Source organism: Microtus oregoni, unplaced genomic scaffold, assembly GCF_018167655.1.
Source record: "Microtus oregoni isolate MIOR12 unplaced genomic scaffold, Mior012 000023F_ref0000262, whole genome shotgun sequence".
In the NCBI taxonomy this organism is placed as follows: domain Eukaryota; kingdom Metazoa; phylum Chordata; class Mammalia; order Rodentia; family Cricetidae; genus Microtus; species Microtus oregoni.
The window spans coordinates 25,315,591-25,333,857 of record NW_024543082.1 but is presented as its reverse complement, the minus strand read 5'-3'; the positions used below and the strand labels follow the sequence as shown (position 1 = coordinate 25,333,857).

Genomic DNA, 18,267 nt, shown 5'->3' with positions numbered 1-18,267 from the left:
ACACAAATACAAATAAACGATAACTAGTAGAGAGTAGAAATTTTTAAATAATTTTTTAAAAATTTATATTTTTTGTGAGTGTTTTTGCTTGCATGTAGGTCTGTACACCATGTGTATGCCTGGTACCCAAAGGCCAGAAGAAGGTATTGGATCCCTTGTAACTGGAGTTATGAATGGTTGTGAGTTGCCATGTGGATGCTAGGAATGGAATCCAGGTCCTCTTCAAGAATAAGTGCCCTTATCCACTGAACCGTCTCTCTGCTTCTAAAATAATTTTCTTAATGTGAGATACTAAAATAATTAAGGATGTTTGTAACTCGGGCTGTAAAATATACTGTATTCTTAGAAAGGAGCCTGTTGTAACCTGGTCATACTGCTTTGGTACAGGTTATAATAATTTACAAAATATATTGCAGTATTATACATGGTTTTTATAGCTGTAAAAGAAAACTGAAAAGCTGGCATTGGATTGTGACCCTGAGAGTTTATGACCAAGCTGAAGTAACTTAGAACATGAAGAAGTTCATAGAAGAACAGTTACTAAAGTCAGGGTAAAGATGTGCATGTGCGGTCACCAGAGAGGATGGCATATATTTCTCTGAGCGCCCTACAGGTAAAGTCAACATTACCAGTGGTTAAGAATTTCCATTATTGGTTAGACAAGAAGCTTCATTGGCTTAGAAGGAGTGTTTCTGGCACTGCACTTTATCCGTATAGGCCTCAGACTTGGTACTGATAAAAATGACAGTCAATGAAGATTTCATCATTTTCACATAGTAAGTTATTTCTCATGGACACTTTCTTTAAGCCCTTCTCGTGTAAGCTAACTGTTTGACACCACAAAGAATAGAATTTTCTAGGGGCCAAATGAAGGTCAAATAAGTATGCCTCAACACTGATGTCTACCAACAGATTGACTATATGACCTTAAATAGCTGCCTCTAATTTAGTTATAGGTGTGTGGCAGTGGGAGTGACAGTCTTTAATGACCTTAAAAATACATGGCATCTGTTTTTCTTGCTGCAGGTCCATATCTATAAAGCAGCAGGGGTAGGATTTTGAGAAGTAAGAGACATAATACACATATGCATGACCCTGTGGCCTCTCAGTAGGCCCTCGGTGAGAGGAAAATGCCAGTACTAATTCTATTATTATTTTTGCAAACTAAGACAAGTCCAGTAATGGTTTTTAAAACACTGGACATGGTGGCTCACACTGGTATTACTAGCAGTTGACAGGCTGAAGCAGAAGGGTTGACATGAGTTCAAGGCCATAATGGGCTACATGAGTGAGTACTATGCCACCAGGACTTAAAAGCAAGACTTTGTCTCACGACAAAGCAATACAGCATCCCACATACATGGAAGGCAAAGTCTCTCTCATCTTGGATAAGTGGGAGTCCATCACCACACAGAGACATAGCAAAAGAATGCTTTTAGGCATACACAAAGCTCTCCTCAGAAACCATTTCTTAGTCTGCTTCATACTTCAAAAAAAATAAACATTTAAGCTGCAAAGCTCTAGGCTTGGATAGCTGAACCTAAAAGTATTGTAAATATTAAATTTTCAAAGTCAGAATTTCTAATATCCACCTAAACCGTACCACCTAAATAAACCCTAGCATGTCGTGGGTTTAATGAGTTAGAATTTGAACCTCTAAGTTATTATAATAATTGCCCTTCTTGATTTAAGTCACTGTAATAGAAACTCTGTATCAAAAATAATTATCAATTTTGAGGCTGAGTCACTTTTAGTTTATAATGAAACCATATCACCAAGAAGCAGATACCTGTCTTCAGCAGCCCAGGGATGTGCCTGTCAATCATCTAAAAAGGTTTAGGTACAAAATGAATTCAGAACTTGGGCATAGCCCTGAGTTACCATCTGACCTGTAAAGTATTATTTCTCCTCCTGCTCCACACAGTCCAGAGCAAAGCTGCCGGGCCCTTGGGTGACTGCCTCAGAAGTGTCCATGTTTGTAGCTGTCTAGAGAAAGGATTGGGATGTTCTGGCTTTCTTTTGGTCCTGGAAGCAAAGCTCAGTCCTGAGTAAGTGGGACATAAGTAGAAAAGCAAGACAGATTGACAAAAGATATCGTTAACCACAATTATGCTGGCTGTCATGAGATAAGCTTTGGACTAATGGCCAGAATTACTAAGTAGCTTCCAGATGCCTAGATGTCGATGAATTTTTTCTGTTGCTGCTTCTGGGAAAGCAAAGAAAATAAATCTTTACATATCTGGATAGAGTCCTAAAGTCCTTTTGGTGTTACTCTGGGGACATATAGTTAGTTCTTACTGTGTGGCCTCACCAGAAACTTTGACTATTAAATTTTGTAGTCACAATTTCTCACCCTTCTTGAAAGTTGCAAGGATAGTATGTCTATTACATTAAATGTTTTGATTACTTTTACTTCTGTTGTGTTCAGTGTTTAAGTAGCCACTTGTAGGCACAGTGACTAAAAATGCATTGGAAAATATTAGAATTTACAACCATCAAAGTTCAAATTTAAAAATCACTAATCCCAGTTTAGGGCTTTAGCTTCCTGAAATATCTAGTAGAAGAAGAAAACGCCACTCCATATAGTGACAGGAATCACATATATAACAATAAAGGCTATCGTAACAGATTTTGTATGTATGATAGGACAACAATGTTCTGGATGGCAAACAGCAGAAAATGGTTTGAATTCATTGTGGAATTTATTCTTTTATGAAGTTTGAACAGTTTTGGAAATATTCTAGGGGCACTTGTAAATCTTTAAAATCATGTTGGTGACAATGCTAAATTGTAAAGAAGGGATATGTGTATGTGTGTGTACACGTGTGTGTGTGTATATATATATATATGTAATGTTTTGTTAAATTAGACTGTCAGTGTTGAAATTCCTCCCCAAAAGACCATTTTAGTGCTGCATCTATGTTTTAGTTTTAGCAGTACTTTTACCTTTAAATGCTTCAGTATCTTGGAGCATTAGAGTTGAGCATGTCTCTAAATGACTTAATCTCCTGAACTCTCTGTGAATTTCTTCCAGCTGGACCATTGACTCACACACAAACTTCTTCAGAGATCATTTGATTGACTATCGAATGAACTGAATGTAAGGGATACAAGGATATTATAAGTAGAGCAGTTTTTCTCTGTCCATTGAGGATGTTAGTCTAATGAATACAGATGATTTCAACTCTAAAGCCGAGATCTCATTGTTTACTGAGCAGAGATAATCTATCCCATGATTATTCCAGTAGCAGAACCCACTACTGCCAACAAAACCAGCACGTTCCATTTTTGCATCACCCGTTATCAAGTTGACCCCACACACACCCTAGAAGTGATTTCTATGTGGATCACTTTGGTAATCCATGTAGGATTACGCTCAACCAACCAAACTCTTAAGAGTAGCTCTCAGTCCTGACAAAGATGTTCTGTAGAATGGGAGCGTTCTACACTGTCAAGGCATTTGGTTTTCTACAACTTGTTTATCACTTGCACATTTTTTTTCTCATTTGCTTCTATGTAAACAAGCCAAGTATACCAGAAGGGACAAGACAGGGTCTAGAGATTGCCTTTACCCCAGTTACTGATAGGATGAGAAACTAGGCAGGTCTTACTGGAGATTAGTTACCTCAGAGTGACTGGTAACCACTCTTGTTTGCTTAGCTTTAAACTAACTATATAGTAATCATTTATGCATGACTCTCCGAACAAAAACAAAGACCCTCAGGAAGTTGCTGTTGTCAAGAAAATTCTCAGTCCTTTTCCGACGATAGGTGGGGGAAGAGCCCTGTCAAAGATTAAAAATTAAACTTATTCTAGTTTGTCTTGTTTGGGAGAGTTCGAGTCAGTGAAGTTTGTAGTGTCTTCAATATTTATTAAATGAATTGTGGAATCGATTTTAGAATTGTTTCTTGTACTGTGGATTCTGAATTAGAAGACATTTAACGTGTGTGTTTTGCCCTTTCTTCGGGTTGCATTGTTTATTGGGATACCTGTTTTCCTTTCCTGGCTGAAAAATCTTTTACCAAAAAAAGGATTCATGATATGAGTTGAATAAGATCTCCCTTCTGTCATTGTACCTGGCTGGTCAGGAGACTTGACTTCTAGATCTTGCCTTGAAAGCTCTCGCTGTTTCCTGATCTAAACCAATTCTGGGCTGTCCCTGTAGGTTTGTGTTCTTTTCAATTCTTTGAACACATGTGCCCTCCTCTAAAACTTGGACCCTTTTCGTTGATTTTTTTTCCCTTTTCCTCATAATTATTTGCAATTATGTGAGCAAAGTAATTGCTGTTTTAAGTACTCTTTTTTCTCTATTTCTTCTCTGTTATGAGCTCCTTTGAAAGTTCTTGGCTAAAGCTTACCTATTTTCTAAGCGTGTTGAAATCTCTTTTGCTAGAGTCTATGTAAGTTTAGCCGCTTTGCATGGTCTTCTCGCTCCTGTTTTCATTCCAAAATTCCTCTTGTCTTGTACATCACTAGCCATTTCTTTCTGCTTGCGTAAGAAAGATCCAGAACAGTTCATCTCATTGTCAGTTTTACAGTTGTTTTGTGTGAATTCTGTCCTCGGGTCACTGCTCCAGCTCCCCCTCCAGAGCGTCTCTGTGCCAGTTTCACAGTGTGTTGTGTATTAGTGCTTATTAGGGCATTTGCCCCTGGATCCCTCACCGTCCCTTCCCTCCTGATCCTGTCTTCCCTGCTTTTCTTTATCCTCACTCAGATGTATGTAGAATTTTAGAAAATTGCATGACTTCTTTAAAGTTTTTTTCCTTCACTAAAGATGCATAGTTAATTTGGAATATAGCATGTTCTCTGTCCTTCTTCCAGAGGTAATCACAGATAATGTTGTTTTGTTTCTTAGTCTATATATGAGTAAGCAGAGAGATACTATTTTGAGTGTGAAAGTATACTGCTATAGACACATATTGCGTTACTAAGTAGTATTGAGTGCCTTGCTTTGTGGTAGTCACTTCATTTATTTTTTAGTTTTGAACATTAGAATTGCATTTAAGGATTGTTTGGCCTTTTGCTGTTCTTTGCTCTTCTGAAAAGTGCTTTGAAACTTACTGCATAAAGCCTTGCTTGTTCTCTTTAAATAGTTTTGGGAGTAATGCTAAAGGAGTAAGGAATTTTATAGTTTTTAATACATTCTGTCAAATTGCCTTCCGCACAGCCTGTCCCAGTTTCTACTCCCATTGCAGTAAAAGTTCTTTTTCGTTTCCCAGGAGAGTGGGATGGGGAGAGTTCACTGTACGCATGCATATTCTTCTACATGCTACCGGTTTGGCAGCCAGATGTGTGTAGCTCTTCTAGATACATAGATTTCTGTTTTAAACTAATGCAGTTTAACAAACTCACACCAGTAAATTTGTATGTACTCTTTGTTAAAGCTAAGTTTATATAAACTTGTATATGAGTAGCCTAAAATACAGCCTGCCAACTGGGCATGGGAGGTAGGGGTAGGAGAACTAGGAGTTTGAGGCCTACCTGAGCTGTATGAGACTACCTTGCAAGCATGAGACCTTAGTTCAGTCCCCATTAAATGCAGGCATGGTGGTGCGTGCCTCTGATGTTGTGCTGAGAAGGCAGAGGCAGGATGGTCCCTGGGACTTGCTGGTTATTCGTTCTAGCCTAATTGGTGAGCTCCAGGCCAGTGAGAGACTGTCCCAAAGGGGGATAGTTAGATAGGTAAAAGGGTACTTGTTGGGTTCAAAACTGAACCCCTAAGCATGCCCTGTCCTATTAAGTCGAATGTTATCTAGGGATTTTCAGCTCCTCCTAAAGTAATTTGAAATCTTGATTCAGTCGATGAGTGCCCTGTGGGTCATTCTTCTAGATGTTCCCAAGTGATTCTCAGATTTCACTTCCTTGGCTTGAAGTTTCCTGATTTTATTTTATTTTTTTCTTTATTCCTAAATTAGCACTTTTAACTTAAAAAATTAAAATATTACCCATAACCCCATGTTCTTTGGTTCTCTACCCTAACAGTCAAGTCTCTTACTTAGAATGTGCTCTACTTCTGAGCATCCAGACAGCTGAGACTTCCCTACTGCCAGCAGATCAGATCTGAGTAGTCTCACTGATGGCTAACCATGAACCCTGGTGGCTGGATTGAGTCACAAGCATCTATGTTTCACTCTTTTCTCAATGACCAGCAGCTTCCTTGGTACCTGTGCCACAGCTCTGTTGTTGCTGAGGAGGTTTCCCTTCCTTTATTATTAACTATCAAGATCATAATAAGTGTTATGAAGAAACAAGCAAAACCTGACCATAGGTGGAGCTTGACCTCACTGGTGTAGATTATAAGCTCAGTGTCAGTGTGAGTTTGGGGGTACACTTTGATTCCAGTGAAGAGTTGTTTCTGTTTGTCCCTACAGGTTATAACAAGACATTGTTCTACATTAGCATTACTTCCACTCCGAATAGCTTGACTAAATTACCTGTGTACTATAAATAATATTTTCTGAATGCCAGAATTTTGTTTTATATGACCTAACATGTCATGAGATTTCTCACCTTAAGCCTGATAAGTACAGACATACTGGCATTAGACTAAAGTTGGTCAAGCATAATAAAGGAAATAAGGAAATGAAATGCATTTGAGTTCTCAAGCATACATGCATTTGCCCAAGGTTAATTTGATTATCCAAAATATCCTCTTCTGATATGCCAGTTGTAGAAATATTAAAATTTTAATGACTATATTTTTGAGAACTTGAAAAGTGTTTAGGACAAATAAGATACTAAATTGTGTTCATGTTTAATCGCAGCCTGAGTAGCCATATGTAGTAACTTTCACCACATTGGTCAATACAAATAGAATGTTCTGTCATTACCACTGGGCCATAGCACAAGCATTTCTATGGATTAGGGTCATTTTCTTCTAGACCCACACTTTTTGAATACTGGCTTCATGGTGGCAGAACCATTAGAACCTCAACTATATTTATTCTCTGTTCTCACCTCCCAACCTATTCCATGGGTTCTGCCTTTAAGACCTTTTGTAACAGTGTAAAGTGTGACCCTCCACTGTCTCCCATCTTTTACATTTGATAATCACATCGGCCCCCAAATGGATAGGAATTGCTAATACTAAATGAGTGAAGAAGAAGAAGTCAAGATGAGTTTATGGCATGAAAACCTACAATGAGGTAGTTTGTTCAGTGTTGATACAGATGGTGGTGGTCATAACCCCAGAATCTAGTAACTTCCTCATTTCTGAGAATCTGGGGCTAGGGGCAATATGCCTTCTTACACACACACACACACACACCTGTTCTTCTCTCCTAGAAAATGTTTACCAGATACAGACTTCTGTGTACAAAAACTTAGAAGCTGGTGTGGTCGCACAGACTTGTAATAAAGCTCTTGGCTAGCCGAGGCGGAAGGTCACTGAGAGGTCAAGACCAGCCTGTTTAACTTGGGCTGAGAATAAAGTACTATCTCAAAAAAATAGAGCCAAACCAAAAAAATGGCTTGAGGCTGGGGAGATGTCTCCATGGTTAAGTACTTACTGTCCAAGCAAGAAAGCAAGCGTGTCAGAGATTGGATCCCTGAACCCATGTGAAGACCTTGTGGGTGTAGCTGCCAACCAACCATCTCTGGAGGATGGAGGGAGAGCCCTAGAGCAAGCTGGCTAGGAGACTTTTGAACGAAGTGAGCTCTGGGTTTGATTGAGAGAGCCTGCCTCAGAGAATAAGGTGAAAGAGCAATAAAAGAAGATCCAGCATCAGCCTCACCTACACAGTGATATGCACACATGCACATGTGAGCGCACATGAAACAATCAGAAAAGTAGTTTTAATTCTTAGAGTAATTTTTTCATGGGATCTAGTGTAAAAACCCTGGAACTACATACCCTTCTCAGAAGACAATTCTTTAAGAAACCAGTTGACGAGGAAATAGTTTATCTGGTGTCACCTTTATCTTACCTAGCTATGACAGTCTGCAGAGGGGCTTGGTCACTGATGCTTTCCTGGGCCTCTGGGTACAACCCTTAGTGGCATTTTAAGTTCTTCAACATATTGATGTATTTGCTGTTTACAGCTCTGAGTTGCCATCCTGAACATTATCTATCATTGCTTCTCTGGGTTAGGAACACGGAAGCCACCTGGCTGGGAGAGTCTCAGTGGTGTGGTTAAGCTGTCTGTATGTAACAGCTTCCAGTCTAGTGTTTCTGTGGACTCCTGAGTGGGTATCTTTGTCTCTATCTGTTCTTCATACCTTTTCTTGGACTCTTTTCCTTCTATGTGTTTTGTTCTGTTTTGATGTGTTAGATTTTTGTTTTGTCTTATTTTATGTTTGTTATTTTATTATCCCTTAGAAGTCTGTCTGTTTTCTAATGAGAGACAGCAAGGGGGTGGATTTGGATGGGAGGGGATGTGGGGAGCAATTGGGATTAGTAGAGGGAGGGATAACCATAATCAGGATATATGAGCAAAAAATAAATCTGTTTTTAATAAGGGGGGTTTATCTAGGGTTACAGTTATCTGATGGCTTCCTGGGGTTAGAAGATGTACTTCCGGGCTCATCTTTCGTGTGGCTAGCAAGCATGTGTTGGCAGGAGGGCTAACCACCCTTTCTGTGGGCCTCTTCATGGTGCCATAATTGGATCTTATCAGCTGGCTTTCCTTACACCAAGTGGTCCAGTAGAGAGAGTAAGGTGGAAACCATGTGTCTTTTATTTCCTAGCCTTAGAAATCACATGCCATTGTTTTTGCAGTATCTGGTTGGCTACGCAGGTCAGTCATGTTTAGTGTGGGAAAGGACTACATTAAGAGCATAGGTGCCTGGTGTCATGTTGGAGGATGCTACAGGATGTTAGGATGATTCTATGCCTTCCTTCCTTTTCTCAGAACAGATTTTTTTTTCTGATCATGTAACTGGAAATGAGTTTACAGATTTTATCAGTTTCCAGTTGTATGATCACATAAGAAGGTTTGTACATTCATGGTGATCGTGTAAACAGTCTTTGAATTTACTCAAGTAAGGTGAGATTAGTTTGGATTAGGTCATACACTAATGGGCTATAGCTCATGAAAGGGCATCTGAAAACTGTTAGCTATATAGGACTTTGCCAAAGAGTAAGTTGCCATAAATGTGCAGTTTGCTGGTGTGTGTAGTAATAAGAGCAGCGGGGCTGCGTCCCCAGCACCCCAGCTGCCTGGCTAGCTTATGCCCGAAATAACAACACACAAACTGTATTCATTTAATCACTGCTTGGCCCATTTCTATCTAGCCTCTTCTAGGCTAATTCTCACATATTAATTTAGCCCATTTCTAATCATCTGTGTAGTGCCCCTAGGTGCGCTTACCGGGAAGATTCTAGCCTATGTCCATCCTGGGTCGGAGCTTCATCGCGTGCATCTGCTGGGAACATGGTGTCTCTCTGAGGCATCTGCTCCCGAGAGGAGAGCTGTGGAGTCTGAGCTCACTTCCTCTTCCTCCCAGCGTTCTGTTCTGTTTACTCCTCCCACCTATCTTCTAACCAATGAGGGCCAAGCAGTTTCTTTTTATTTAACCAATGACCTTCCTCCATCAGGTGTGGGTAGGCATTTAGTGCACACTTTGGTTGGCATCAGCTGGCACAGCTAGATCACATGGCCAGAGCTGTCATGTCACAGTGCTAGTTTATGTGAGGGTGTAGTGGGTGCCTCTCAAGTCCTGGGTTTAAAGATGGAGCAGCAGTTCCTGGGATCTTGTGCAGAAAGTGGGGAGCGTGTGTGGTGTTTGGTGATGATTGTGCATTTGCTGATAGTTGTGTAGAACACAGGAAATGGTACAAGAAGGATGCTTTGTGGGGACATTACAACTCTGAAGTAACCCTGGTTTTCCAGGCTTCTTCTGACAGTTTTTAATACAGCCTGTGCCTGAATCATAAAAATGAAGAAAGGCCTGGGGATCTGTTATCTAAACAGGAATTGTTGTATTGTTGGCACACCAAATGTGGATGACTGAACAGTGAAACTCCCTTTCAGCAGGTCATGTCATGAATGAAGCCTCATCCCTAGCAATTCACTGATGTCTGGGAAAGGCTCAGCGTGGCTTTAGAGAGTATGTTCTGGTTTACATGTCACCTGCCAGTGACTAAGATGTCCCCATGCCCTGGTAGTATGACTCCGAGGTCACCTTATTTATATGAAAGTAGAACTGATAGCAGCCGGGAATATTTTGAGGTAAAAGTTAATGAACTATAAAAGTATTCACATGTTGCCTGACCCCCAGTGGGTTAAATGGATGTGGGGTAGATTAGTTGGGGGACAGGAAAACGAAGAGTTTAGGAAGGAAGGAAGGAAGTACAGTGGTTATGGAGTTGATAAACTGAACAACGTGCCCTTAAATAGTAAAGTGTATTCTTGGATAACTTTACCAGATACATGTTGGAGCATAGCTCAAAATCTTTAGCTAGTTTCCCATCTGTGTGTCTTCATTTGTTTTCGGGGAGCTAGACTCCAAACTGAGTACTGCTGGTCCCAGCTATAGCGAACGCCTAGACAGAAACGGCTTCTGTGCCCCTGAGTCTGTACTGTGTTAAATGTACCACCACTTAGCTCCAAACAGAAAGCAGCGTATCAGCTAACAGCTTCGGAAGGCCATGGCACTGTGTGCGGGTGGAGCAGTGTACTTGTGCTCTTTGTGGTATTATAACATTGCTCACGCTCTCTCGGGACTTTGGATTTGCAGATACTAATGCTGGAGACCGTGGACAGACCAATAATGCCGCTTCTGCATCAGCTTCCAACTCCACCTGAACAGCCCCAAGTAGCCAGCTGCGCAGGAAAAACCAGCAGTTACTTGAGTGTCACTCAGCAACACTGGTCACGTTTGGAAAGAAAATTAAAAAGAGGAAAAAAACAAAAACAAAAAACCCTGTTCATTTTAGTGTTCAATTTTTTTATTATTGTTGTTCTTATTTAACCTTGTAAAATATCTATAAATACAAACCAGTTTCATTGTATTCTCACTTTTAAGGAGATCCAAGGGGTGGGAGGGCTGGGGTGGGGGGAGGAGCAGAGCACTAGAACACACAATCTCTCCCACGACAATCTTTTCTTTTCTTTTTTTTAAATCAGATGTCTGCTATTGTATACCTTAAAGACCAGACTCCTGCCTCATGCCCCCACCACAACAGAAGAAAACCTGTTCTGTGCTGGTTTATTTTCTGAATTTGTTTTCTTTTAAAGTCTGGTGTAGGACTTTGATACAGTGCACAGCTTGAAATTGGTTGGGAGCTTAGCAGGTGTACTCAACAGGGACTTAATGTCACCTGTAAAATGTATACATAGCCTCGGGTATTTGAAGACTTGCCTTTGGCAGGTTGATGGCAGGTGTGACAGACCAAAAAAAAGAGAGAGAGAGAAGAAATGTGTATTGTTCATAGCCCAGGGAGGTCACTAAAGTCTGAAACTTATAAGGAAAGATTTGTGATTGGTTATTTAAGGTTTGTTTTGCTCTTGACCAGTGCAAGTGTTGCAGATACTGGCTTAGGAAGGCTGCAGGGAGCCACAGCTGCATGCCCTGGGGTGGATCTTGGTTCACCTGACCAAAGGCTGTCTGCATAACTTCATGCTGTTTTGAGGTGGTGCCCTGATATGAGATTGGAGATGGTGGTAAGCCAGCAGCTCTGGGTGCATCAGAAGGCAAATGACAGGAAGGCAGCAGGCCAGGGACAGATCTCACCACTGTGAATGAATTTGTCCAGAGTTTTCTAAAGTTATTTCCCTTAGAAAAATACACTTGAGAGAAGACATTGTAGCTAAATAATGTGAACTGTAACAGTCTACTGCTTTATTTTTCATATTTTAATTGAAAATCAAGCTTGCAAGACTTTCCATGTTCTTAAACATAGTTCTAATTTTAAATCCAAATTTAGACTGTATATTTAATTTCTGCTTTTTAACATCATGCTTTTTAAATTTATTTATTGATGCATGTCAGATAGGCCATTATGATTTTAAGTGGTAGGCATATTAAAAACCACACATCAAAATGATAAAGTCACCTGTACCTGCTGACTTTATAGGAAAACTGATTATATCAATGTGTGTATATATGTTATATATACATATATTCAATACTGCCTTTTCTTTTTGTCTATAATATCAAAATTGACTGACTGAATCATGAAAAGAATGTTCCCTCAATCATTAAGAGTTTTGTTTTAGTTTTCTATGTTTATCAATGAATGGTGTAAGAATCAGTCTCTTGTTATTTGAAGACAAAGCAATATTCCTTGGAAAGCAAGGAGGATTGAAGGATTACGTTTGAGTGAGGAACAGAATTCATAACTAGTTTGTTGATCCTTTTAAGGTTGGTATCTTTGTGGGCCTTATATACTCTAAAATGAACCTTGGTGCTTATGGGCCATTACTTGACCTATGAATCTTTAAGGCACAATCAGTTACCTTTCACATTTAAAGATCACTTGAGTGATGGCCACCTTTCCTTCCTCCCTCTCCTTCCCCGGTGTCTGCTAAGGTCAGCAAATCATGAGGCCTACAGAGCCCTTGGCTGTGTGTGGCCTCCTTTTCCCTCATTACCACCTTCAGTCATTGGGGTGGGGTCCTGCCCTCCAGGTGGGTGGAAAGAAGGGTCTCTTGGCAGCCCTTGTCCAGGCCCTAGCACCCTGTCATGCCTCTTCTACCGCGTGTGTAACTCTCCAAGAGAGTTGCGCTGCCTGCCGAAATGAATCGATAGTGGAGAGACAGCAGCGAGCCATCTGACTTTTCACTCACTGTGCGGCTACGCTCTTGGGGCCACAAAAGGGGCTTCTCAATCCTCTGCTTCTATCAGAGTTCACAAGAAAGGAAGCATGCTTAGTCAAACCAAATCAAACAAATAGGCTTTTACTTTCTGTGAAGTGCTTCCGAGAGATAGAGTTTGAAAGAATTCTGAAATCAAAGTATTTGACAGCATAGTTCCTAGAAGGGGTGACTTGGAAGGCCGTTTTCAGAAAGAATTTGTAAAGAGTCTGAATAAGTGGTTCTGTGGCCTAAGAGGGGAACCTGCTTTCAGATAAAACTGCCCAGCCAGACACAGACACTACACTGGACTTGGTGTACTTGCTAGAGTCCATAAAAATTAGTGCTTGCTTTTAGCAAATACTCCCCACCGCCCAGATGGGGTAAGAGAAGAGCAAGGTTAGGTGCTTTTCTCTAACCTGTGTGCGTGCGTGATGTGTGTTTCTGTGCGTGTGCGTGTGCATGCGCGATTTGTGTGTGTGTGTGTGTGTGTGAGTGAGGGCTGAGGTGCACGATTTTTCTTTCTCAAGGATCATGGCAGGATCACAGAACTTATACAAGTGAGATCCAGGTGTCTGAATATCTTTTTGTAAATAATAATAATTAAAAGCTCCTCACCAAATTCAAGCTTGTATATTATATTTTCTTTCAATGTTTTTAAATTTAAGTTTTATTGTTTTGTATGTAAATATGTGGACCCAGGAACTGTTATTAATGAGCAAAAAGTTACTGTTCAGGGCAGTGATTCTGTTTAATAACCAGACAAAAATGTAGACGAGCTTTTTAAAGCCATATAGTTTTGACTCTGTACAGTAGGTACCGGCCTGTATTATTGTAACAATAACTCTAGCAATGTATAGTGTATCTATATAGTTTGGAGTGCCTTCGCTTCCGTGTGTTTGGTTTTGTTTTGTTTTTTAATTGACTTCCTTTATCCATGTGTCCCTGTCAGTCCCCTTTCCGTCTGAAGTTACAAGGTAACAGCACCTTTGCCCCCTCCACAGTTTGAGTAGGGGAGAGGAAACTGTGTTTGAAATCTCATTTCATTGTAGCCTTGCCTTTCTTTGGTTCTGGGTGTGTCTGTCTCCTCCTCAGTAACAGCGACCGGTTTCATTTCACACTTAGTCCATGCAGGGACTTGGTAGAGCGCAGGGAGTCCTAGAGCTGGAGGATGTCAGATCGATTGGGTTTTGCTCATCTTTTCCTCAAGCCCTAAAGCAGGCCTTGCAGCAGATTGGGAAGATCCCACACTCACTCTGCCCCACCTACTGCCCTCCCAACCAAGAGAAAGAGACATCGGTTTTGTTTGATTTTGAAAAAGAAGTCACGCTGTCTTGGTGGCATTTGTTTTTTGATACGCCAGTGGTCTGGGTGCCCTGGTGAAGTTGTTGGCAGCTGCTGTACCATGTGCTGTGCTGGTGAGGACTGTCAAGTGGACTCTGAACCCATTCCTCCCTCCTGCCATCTTGTTGGGTGAAGCATCATTTTAATTTCTTTTTTGAAAATCAGTTTCCTAATTCTGCCTAATATGGCCTTTTGAAAGAAAAAAAAAGTATTCATTTTGCCACCAACTACTTTGTATGTCTTGAATAGAAGAAGGAAAACAAAAACAAAAAAGCCACTACCAAACCAAAGGTTGCTATTTTTGAGACATCGTGTGTTTATTGCACATGGCAGAAGACTGCACCTTCTTTCCCATAACATTCTGTGTTGTTTTTTACTTAAGTCTTTAATTCTTTTAGACCCATTTATTAGGTTTGTGTTTTAGCAAAGTGTATCTACCTGGTCTTCCTGTCCACACCAATACAGAGGTCCTGAGAGGACTGTGTTCTCTATCCCTGTGGATGTAAAGACACTGGCAATTCTGTTACATTTCCCTTCCCTTTTAAGGGTTTTAACTTTGGAATCTTCCAAAGGAAGTTTGGCCAGTGCCAGATCTCCCAGAGTTGGGGTTTTTGTTTTTGTTTCTTTCTTTGTTTTAAATCAAAATTGTGTCTGGTTCCTATTGACACTACTGATTGTTCTCATCACAGAGATGAACACGTTTCTCCCCTATATGGAAAGTGAGCATCCTTTATGGTGAAACCTGTCTTTTCTGGTAAAAACTGAAGCCACTGAAAATAAAGAAACAGCTAGAAGCACAGGAGAGTCCCAGACCGATGTCTCCTTGGAGAGTCTTGGGAAGTGATCCCTGGGGTCTGGGGCCTTTTAACGGGGCTATGCCATTTTATTCAAGCTTGTTGTTCCATTGTGTATCTCCACAATACAAACAAAATGACAGCCAGTACATAAGGGGTTAGCTTGACAAAGTAGACTACCTTGTGTTAATTTTTAATTTTTTTTCTTACTATATCTGTCTACAGGCAGATACAGATAGTTGTATGGAAATGTGCTTGCCTGTAATATTTGCATTTATAAATGTGTTGCCGATGGATCACTTGGGCCTGTACACATACCAATTAGCGTGACCACTTCCATCTTAAAAACAAATCTAAACAAAATTTATTATTATTATAATATATATATATATATAAAGGACTGTGGGTTGTATACAAACTATTGCAAACACTTGTGCAAATCTGTCTTGATATAAAGGAAAAGCAAACGCTGTATAACATTACTACTTGAATGCCTCTGTGACTGAATGTTTTTTTTTTTTCATTTTAAATATAAACTTTTTTGTGGAAAGTATGCTCAATGTTTTTTTCCCTTCCCCCATTCCCTTGTAAATACATTTCGTTCTATGTGACTTGGTTTGGAAATAGTTAACTGGTACTGTAATTTGCATTAAATAAAATGTAGGTTAGCCTGGAAATGAAATTAAAATTCACAAGTGTGTGGTCTTTATTTCAGTGCCCACCCCTCTTTCTTTACTCTGCCTACTTTGCCATTGCAACATATGGTCACGTCACCATCTCCTCTCCTCTAACTGGGGAAACACGAATCTTTGTTACGAACACACAACTCTCATTCTTTGAAATGACCTTGCTCTGATGTATAGACAGGAGGGGCAGCTTCTGGCCTGGAAACCCCTGGACTTAATGGAGAGGACGTTCTGCAGATACTGCTATGGAAAGAAGATGTCCCTGGAAGGGACAGTGGTTAAAACGCGTGTGAGCTGCTGTCTTTGGTTACTGTGTCCATGGTTTGGTGTGACTGTATTTTCTTTTCTCTTCCGTCTTATTAGTAATGGTCTTTGGGAGTCTCTGTAAAACATGAACGCCATGGACAGTGGGTCTGTTTCACCCATATAACCAACACGTGTTTGAGGCTGCTCATTTCCAGTACTGGATAATGTATGTTAACATGTTATGTCTCTTAGTGCAAACAGAAACACCCGTTTTTTTTTTTAGGGCTGGCTCGTTGTCAGGCCTAAAGGTTAGATTTAAGGTCATGTGACTGCTGCTTCAATAAAGACAAATTTATATTCGATTGAGTGTGGTCTTTTATTTAGTGGGCTAGTTCTATTAACATTTTTAGAAGGAACTCACTGTGGTGCCACCTGCCTATAATTCCAGCACTGGCAGAAGTGTGGAATGGGGCTGGGTCAGCAGGGGGATGGTCTCCATCATTTTTGGGTCCTACCATTGCCATTTGGGTTGGGACTATAGGACCTGAAAGGTTCTTTATTCCTGAGTCCTTCCAGGCATAGTGCTGAACCCTAGGACAGCAGCAGGGCTAGTCTTTCCGAGCACCTTGCACTGTTAGAGAGCTGTGGTTCTGGGAAGAAAAGCAACCTGAGTGAACTGGAACTGCTCTACTGACTGGTGAGCTACCTGGAGCTGGGGTTGCCAGTTAATGGTGGCTTAGGGGTGGGTGGGTTGGTTTTTAAGTCTCTCTTCTTCCCAGAAAGCAAGGGTCACTCCTGGGCCTCCCGCATGCAGATTTGTCACCAAGACAGTGGCTGCTGGGTGGTTTGTGCGTGATGGGCGAGCCAGAGGCCTACAGTGGCTCACAGATCTTTTCTCCTGCACTTTGGAAATCGACCAATCCCCTCTTGAGTGGGGAACCAGAAAAAGAACTGTTGACACCAAGATGCCTAGAAACCAATACTTGCTTCTACTTGTTCAGAAGCTCAGGGAGGGGGCTGAAGAGGAAACCAGATGTTGGAGAGCAGGAAGATTGGCTGGATCTCTGAATCTTAAAACTCAGCCATGGTGCTAAGAGGATGTATAACCTGTCTGCATTCTTTTGTGCTGCCAACCGTGAATTGTACACATTCTTGGAATACGTGTTTACTGTCTGTGATTCCTGTGCCCTTTCCAGTTTAGTGTTCAGGGCACTGCCTGGGTGTTTTAAAAATCAGCTAGGATAGGGAGTGTATTCTGTATTACATCTTAATCTTCACCTCACTTCTCCGACCCCACCCACGTCTAACTACTGTCAGGCTTTTGAATGAGTAGCACCAAAGGTAACTTCCCAGAGGAAGAAGAGATCCTGTGTGGTTTATGAATATAGTTGAATAGAATCTAGACTTCCAAATGAGAAATGTATTGCTAGTTATAACTAAGTCGTTAGTTATCCCAAATTTCAAAGAGTGAAAGCTACATTCATGAGTTTGCTGCAAGGGCTTCATGTTCTCCCAAACACAAATGCTTTATGTCTTTGTGTAGAAATGGGGGTGGGGAGTGGTAGGGGATAAGCTTACTGTTTTGACTTCTGTACATCTGATGCCAGTACGGTTTGGCCTGTTTGTAAGATGGCTAGAGTCAAGTAATTACCTGTTTGTTAAAATTCAATTACTTACAACTTCCTTTGCAACCGAGTATTTTCACACATTTAAAACTTTGGTTACTACATTTATATTATGGTATGTATATATTTTTATATGTAATAATCAAGCACAAAAGCTAATTAGGTGGATAGCTCATTGTTATGTCGTAAAGGCAGATGGTCAGGCTTATAAAGGGCAATGCTGAACTCAGCAGAGTACAGCTGTGTATGTGTGCTTTGAGATACTGTCTCTCTGTTTCCCCAGACTGCCCTGTATTCTAACCTCAGTCTCACCTGGCTCTGTTTTTTTATTTCTGTTTTCTCATTCTCACATTTTTTTTCTTTCCCAGAAAAAAAGGTCAAAAAGTAGGGGCTGGAGAGATGGCTCAGCGGTTTAAGAGCACTTGATTTTCCAGAGGACCAGAGTTCAGTTCCGAGCATCCACATCAGGTGGCTCTCAACCACCTGTAACTACAGCTCCAGGGAATGCAGCGCCCTCTTCTGGCCTCTTCAGGCACCCGTACACACATACACACACACACACACACACACACACACACACACAGAAAATAAATCTTTTTAAAAATATGTTTTATATCTCTACCCAGAATTTCATTACTGAAATCCTCTTGTCTTGATCTTACGTTAAACCCAGGAACATACTTGCTTAGTTCCTAAGCTTGGAATACCTTGTGTGGCAGTAGGCATAGCTGTGAAGAGGCATGACAGCTCTACAAACTATTACAAATGAGGCAGATGCTTCCATACACTTCAGCTTTGAGGATCCGAGTGTACTTGGGAGTTCGGTGTACACAGGTAA

At 40.8% G+C, this 18,267-nt stretch overlaps 1 protein-coding gene across 2 annotated transcripts in view; it reads left to right on the top strand.

The window, feature by feature from the left end:
* Positions 1–10,861, top strand: part of Gsk3b (glycogen synthase kinase 3 beta) — a 143,540-nt gene extending 132,679 nt beyond the window's left edge. For both annotated transcript variants that reach the window (XM_041673281.1, XM_041673282.1), the window contains one exon: positions 10,678–10,861. In XM_041673281.1, coding sequence (XP_041529215.1) covers positions 10,678–10,745 — 68 coding nt within the window. In that variant the 3' untranslated portion in view covers positions 10,746–10,861. The remainder of the gene's footprint in view (positions 1–10,677) is intronic.
* Positions 10,862–18,267: the final 7,406 nt, after the last annotated feature.